General features: G+C 44.4%; 1 protein-coding gene across 2 annotated transcripts; it reads right to left on the bottom strand.

The window, feature by feature from the left end:
* Positions 1-1,863: 1,863 nt before the first annotated feature.
* On the bottom strand, positions 1,864-6,647 carry RSRP1 (arginine and serine rich protein 1). Of its 2 annotated transcripts, XM_006159413.3 has the most exons (5): positions 6,511-6,647; positions 5,641-6,226; positions 4,388-4,536; positions 2,988-3,071; positions 1,864-2,320 (listed from the first exon to the last, which is right to left on the bottom strand). In XM_006159413.3, the coding sequence occupies exons 2-5, from the start codon at positions 6,164-6,166 to the stop codon at positions 2,207-2,209; spliced, it is 873 nt and encodes a 290-aa protein (XP_006159475.1). In that variant the 5' UTR covers positions 6,167-6,226; positions 6,511-6,647; the 3' UTR covers positions 1,864-2,206. The 2 variants fall into 2 exon arrangements, with proteins under 2 accessions (XP_006159475.1, XP_006159476.1); XM_006159414.3 differs by lacking the exon at positions 2,988-3,071.
* Between the last annotated feature and the right edge of the window lie 362 nt (positions 6,648-7,009).

A 7,009-nucleotide genomic window follows, 5' to 3' on the forward strand; every position in this document is an offset into this window, starting at 1 on the left:
TCATCCCCCTGCGGAGTAATTCCTCAATTCTCTTTAAAAAGTAAAACCACATATATAAACTACAATAAAACTGCAAGTATGTGTCTTGAATAGTAATGGGGTACATAAGAACAGGAAACCTTGTCAGGACTATCCCATAAAATGGGAGAAATACCCCCCCCACCACCACCAAGAACATAGTCATGCCACAATACCTTCTCCCTTCCATGATTCTGGGTGCACATGCACCCAATGTTTTTCAACCCACCAGGGCCAGGAATCAAACCACCCAGTCAGCTTATGTGGGATCCAGCTGCCTTAACCACCAGGCCACGAGCTGGCCCCATTTCATTCTTTTCTAAATTTAAAAGGCTGTTCAAGTGTCAGCAGATGGCGTAGTGTCTGGACAGGTTCTAAGCAGTTGAGTCCAAATCCTGTAACTTAAAATATTACACCAAGTGCGTGGAGGTGTGCCCAAGATCCCAGCAGGATAGAGAGACTGGCAGTCTTACCCCAAGGGGAGGGATGACCTCACTTCCCCTTCCCTCTCTAGCAAGTGCACACACTCTATGGCAAAAACCTCTTAAAATTTTTTTTTTTTTGGAGATTTTTGCTATAGGGCACGTGCGCTTGCCAGAGACAGAGATAGAAAGCGAGAAATCACCCCCCAGGGGGGAAGGTCACGCCGCAATCCCTTCTCCATTCTCCTCTCGGGATGTTGGGCACACATGCACACAGCAGGAGTTTTAAGCCACCGGGTCCGGGACACGAACCGCGGTCGACTATGTGGGAGTCTAGCGACATAGCCTTTATGCTAACTGCTGGTTCCCTTAAAAAATTATTTTTCAAAAGACTTATTCATCCATTTATTTTAATTTGACCAGAGAGAGCAACTGAGAGAAAGCAAGCCACCAGGTCCAGGACTTGAACCATGGTTGACCATGTGGGAGTGCCCAGTGCCTCAACTGCCATGTCACCTGCTGGTTCCAAAATACATGGCTGTTTCAAAAAAGCAACAAAAGCAGGTAGGAAATAAACTAAATAACCATAGTTGAAATAACTTAAAACCGGTTCCTAATCTTAATTTTTTTTGGCCTTGACTCTATATTTAAGACATGCATTGTCATTAAGTACTAATTAAATGTCTGGGCACAAAAATTCATTTCACTTAAGCTTGATGATCTTAAGCTCAATTCAAATATGTGATAAATCAAGTAACACCACATATTAAAAAGGCCTTCCCAGCCACAGGTGCATTAAGGAATTTCAGATTGAGGTTAATGTTCAGAATATTTTCAAAAGTATAGAGAAATGGGGACCAGCAGTTAGCATAATGGCTGGCTATGTCACTGGACTCCCATGTAGTGACTACAGTTCAAGTCCTGGACCCGGTGCCTTAAACGCACTCCGGGAATGTGGGCGTGCATGCCCAAGATCACGAGAGACCAGAGGAGAGGGGATTGCAGCATGGCCATCCCCATGGGGTGTGTGTGTGTGATTTCTCGCTTTCTCTGTCTCTGTCTGGCGAGTGCAAGCGCCCTATAGGAGGAATCCCCCCCAAAAAGTATAGAGAAATGAAAATTCTACATAAAAATGATGCAGTCTTCTCTTCGCAACTTTGTTTCCTGCTCTAAAGCAGTGTAACTCTTCCAGGATAACATTATGCTATTATGTTATGAATTTTAGGCCAACCTCTCAGATTTAATGAGTATTTCAATTGACAACATAGCCAAAATTTAGTGTCCAAGTCAGTAGTTCTGAGTGGTGATCTTGAGGCAGTGAGCCCTGCTGTCAATCCATACTCAGACAGTGATTTAGCAAGGTTTTAAACAAGGTATGGCTTGTGTCTCTATTACATAACGCACGTAACAAATAACAAAGACCGTAATTACAAAACAAATTTATTAACAAATATACAAAACAGTTTGATTACTGTGTCTTACAAATTTCACCTTTACATAGGCAAGTAATATTTACAAGCGTGTATATATACATATATATATAGAAGACTCCCACCTGTGCGTAACCTCTGGTCCATTTGTGCTATCTCCTATCTGTGAGAGAAAACTAAAATGTTAATACCTGAATATTGAGTATTTACATCATTCTGCTGGCTTTTGAATTGCAAGAATTAACTACTAAATGACCCAAGAGGAGGAGATAATGCCAGATACAAACTTGCATTAAAGTGCAGCTTCAGGAAACCTTAGCCATTAGTTGTTATCTTCTAGACAGGTATCCACAGTCCGTAGGGACTCTTTTTCAGATCAATTTTTGGTGATCCTGAGGATGTCGCACCTGCAGCTTTATCTGATGTCGGTATTGGCTTTGCTACAGAATTCTGTAAGAGAAAGAGATTAAGTCAACTTCTGAGGCCCATACATTTTTACATACTTACATGGTTTTCTAAAAATACATTCAATAATTCCACTTAAAACCAGACAGACAGCATTATGGTGACCTAGGCTTGACTTTTAATGCCTTTAACTTATCTTAAATCATGATCAAAGTATCATGTATCAAACTAAGATCTCCTTTTAAAAGTATGTCAATGAAGATGAAGTATCAAAACCTATGTGAATGATACCACTTAAGAACCCATTATAATGATTTGGAAAAGTGTCATGAAAATATAAGACATTGGGACCAGCAGTTGGCGTAATGGCTATGTCGCTGGACTCCCATGTAGTCGAAGCGGTTTGAGTCCTGGACCTGGTGGCTTAAACTCACACTGGGTGCGTGTGTATGTGTGCCCAAGATCTCGAGAGAATGGAGAAGGGATTACAGCATGGCCATCTCCCCTGGGGGGTGATTTCTCACTTTCTTTTTCTGACGAGCGCACACACCCTATAGCAAAAACCTCTCCAATAAAAGAAAAACCCAAGACATTAATTCCATTTACCAGGAGACTTGAAAGGTCTGAGATCATCACTGCAAATGTAAAAAGCCTGCCTAAAGTTTTAAAATTCTAAATCTAACTTGAGTGGTCAACACTTGGCCATACTTACAGCAGAGCTAAAAGCTATGGTTCTTTGCTGGGACAACCTCTCACTGAGATTTTTAGTTCCATCTTCTGTTAGCTTTACTGACAGCTAGGCAGAAAAGAAAAGTATTGGGTTGTCGGAATAGCCCTGATGTTTTTTTTTATTTTTTGGCTTTGTTTTTCTATGCAAAAATGTGTCCTGACTTTCTGGACAAGACCACACCCTTATTTACAAGTACCAAACAAAAAAACAGCCCTACTGTACATAAATTGTAGACCCGGTAATTTAAGTATTATCTAACCATTACAGCCTAAGCAATACAGGCTCAGGCTTTGAGTTTTCCCCTTAAAACGGACTTAACAGTAAAGCTTAAAGACTCCCTCACATTTTATTACCTCGAGATAAATGCAAGTAATTTTTCAAAGGCTTATTAGAAAAGAGCTAATTTCAAGGAACTAAGGCATTTGCTGCCAGTTAGGAACCTGGGTTCTTGTCTAATGCTAAGCAAACCCACATCTGGTACCAATGATAGGTTCATTTAGACAGGCTATCTTTACTGTGTTAACTGAATTCACTTATTTCTAACTACCTTAAATCTTTAAAGCTGTTAATTTTAGGGCTTCTGATTTCACTTAAGTAATTTAAATTGCCCAATGTACATCCTGCACATTTTTGGAGAATTATAATAAACTTATCTGCAAGTGAAGCAGGACTCCTCTTCTGTAATCTTTCAAAACATCTGGAATATATTGCATATATTATGAACAGGACATCCATATCACAGATGCCCCACCATTTCAAAGTGTACCTTCTGCTTAGTTTAAAAATTGTCTTTAGAACCTTATCCAAATAGTACCTGTCCCAAATTCTAGCATGCACATGGTTCTACCAACAAAAATACTAAGCTTTCAGTATATGAACATCAAATTAGTTAAACCTGATTCTTTAGCCCATGTATCAATTACCAACAGATTTCTTCATCAATGTCTGCAGACCACATTCATGATTTCTATAAGACAGAAATAAAGCAGATAAACTATACTGTATGTTCAGTACAGGACTTGTGGGAACAAATGCTACAAAGGAAAGCTATAGAAAGACACTGTGTATACAGCCCAGAGCAAGAATGGTATAAGGAAAATTTCACAGAAACCAAAGGGCTAGGTACAATATATTAAAAGTGACAGTACCACCTTGTCAACCTAAATTAAAAGCCCTGTGTCAACTGAATGTAAAACTCATTAACTTTCCATTTTTGTGGATATGACCCACATCTAGGGATGTCGGCTCTATCGTTTTAATTTCAGCAAATTATATTTAGCTAGACTTCCTGAAGAATCTTAAAGTACATTTTTTAAAAGTATAAAAAAAATCTGGCAGCAATGTTCTGAAGATTCTGTTGGGAAAATTTAGAAAACACCAACCTCAAACTTTGCATCATTAGGTACACCTGTTCCATGGCTTGTTTCTTTAGCTCCAGAAACAATTTTCAGACTAGCTGGCAGGTCAAAGTTCGTTGTGCCTAAAGCTTTCGCAGCGTTGGCTTTTGCTATTTCTAACAGCTCCATTCGATCTGAAAAAAGATAAAAATACAAGATACTCATTAATCCTGCAGTTATTTCCCCAAGAGAACACAAAATCAAAAATAATTTAAGCTTGTAAGCCACCACCTCCAGAACTCCAGACGCAGTCTCAGTAATGTGGGCCCTTCAGAACCTTTTTATCTTTTGTACAGATTTTTATGCTATAGGGTGCATGTGCTCCCAGAGAGACAAGGAGAAATCACCCCCCCACACACACAACCAGGAAGGTCACTCTGCAATCCCATCTCTTGCGTTCTGTTAGGATCTTGGGCACGAACATGTGCCTGGCCTGAGTTAAGCCACGGGAGTCCAGTGATAGAACCATTCCGATATATTCTGCTCCCCAACGTCCAGAATATCTTAACCACCATGCCACCCACTGGCCTCCATGATTTTTCTTAAACATACTCTTATTTACAATTTGTGACATGTACAGTGTAACTTGTATTCAGAGAAACCAGAGCCTACCTTAGCTTTTGCTGAGAAAATGTTCCTAAATTACCTCTACTATTTCCCGGTTTTCTTACACACAACATGCCCAAACTACTATTCTTTCAAGATTTTTTGGCCAAACTTGATTTTAGTCAAAAGGCCCAGGACATTACAACATAATTTATGTGGCACAACTGTCACGAATACTGACTCACAATTAACTGAAGTCTCTAGTCAAATTTACATTACACAGTATGTTTTTTTCTCTTCTGTGATCAAATCCAAGTAACACAAATCATTTGATTTAAATACCAGACAATCCGATTCTCTTAATGGTGCAAGTGAATTTAGGTACCAATTGAAAAATATACATTGTTATCATTCTTCCTATTCCAGTTTTTAGCAGAAACTCTAAACAAAATCACTTGAGTTTAAAGGGCTCTACTAAGGACCCAGCAAGTGGTAGTGAAGGTCTGGATGCCACTGTGCCTTCAAGTCCAGGACCGGAACATACTCTGGGCACCTCACATGCCCATTACGATTTCTAACCCCCCCATCCTGAACCTCCACAACATTCTTGGCTACCTAGCCTGTCACACATGACAAAAGTAGGAGAAAAGTTAACTGCGTCTTTGTTAAGGACAGGAAAGACAAGGACCCACCTTTTTCACTTAAGCGAAAGGGGGTTCTGCTCCGAGACCTCGTCCTGGATCTCTCTCTCCGCCTGCTCGACTCCTCTGGGTACACCGTGCGACCAAAGCCATAGTAGCGCCGGCCCCGGGTAAGCGCGGACGCTCTCCGGTAATAGGACCTCCCCCGAGAGCGCGACCTGCTGCGGGAGCGGTAAGGAGAAGGGGACCGATAATAACGCCTGGACCGCTCGTAGCGCCTCTCCCGGTACCGGCGGGCGCGGGATCGCGACCGGCTCTGCGAGTAAGACCGCGAATAACGCCTGTATTTCCGCTGGTGGCGCCTCCTGGAACGAGATCTTGACCTACTCCTTCTATGGAGCCGGCTCCGGCTCCTGGACGAAGACCGACTGGAGACGTGGGAGTCAGACCTAGAGCTCCTGGAAAAGGAGCGGCTCCTGGATCGGGAGGACAGCCGGCTGGACTGGCTCGACCGGGACGTCGAGGGGGAATCCTTCTGCGGCGAGCCAGGCCACATGTCGTTCACGTACTTCGACATCTTCGACCACGCGGTTAAGCTTTTCTTTAAAAGGATCCCTTCCGGAACACTAGACAGGATCTGAAATAAATCAGGGGGGAGGGGAGTCAAATCCCGGAAGTAGGTTCCCGCGCCGCGCCTTCCGGAAGTTGCGGTCGGGCGCCCTCTAGGAGGCGGAGCGACGCGCAGGCGACGGAGGAACTCGGGCCTCAAGACTCCAGCTAACGCCAAGAGGCCACGGCCCCGGCCGGAACGCGGCCTTTCCTCCTCTAAAGGGAACCATTAGTCTCCGAAAAGCGGCCTCCACACCCCGCTGGGCCCCTCACACCGAACTGCGGGGCCATCTCCGTCAACAAAATACTTACCGCACGCCGCCGGCGCCTCCCTCTAGACGGAAAGGAAGGGCCACTGCGCGCCTTCCTGCGAAGCTGAGGAGGAAGGTGGGCCTGCACAGCGCGCACACCGAGCTAACGACCTTCACCTCCGCCGACCGGATGCGAACTGAGCTGGGCGTCAGTGGAAGCGTCGAAAGTACCAGAAGGTGACGCACAGGGCATGCGCAGAAGCATTGGCGCGGTGGGCGTGGCTCCCCTCGTCCAACCATCGCCTTGCCTCCCCTCCCCCTGCGCCCCACCCACCGCCGTGGGCGCCCGCCTACAGCATGCGCATGCGCGGCCGGGCCCAAATGGGGGGGCGGTGCTGCTACATCCGGGTATCGAACGGACCCTACCTTCGTTACTATTTTTTTTATTATGAGAGCATTGGAGGACTGACTTCGCCGCTCGAAAGCTCAGAGATGAGACCAGGCGTGAGTGCCAGTCGGGAGGAGGGGGCGGGCCGGATCGGCTGACCCGGATTGTGACG

Source organism: Tupaia chinensis, unplaced genomic scaffold (genome assembly GCF_000334495.1).
Source record: "Tupaia chinensis unplaced genomic scaffold, TupChi_1.0 Scaffold000628_1, whole genome shotgun sequence".
Taxonomy (NCBI): Eukaryota; Metazoa; Chordata; class Mammalia; order Scandentia; family Tupaiidae; genus Tupaia; species Tupaia belangeri.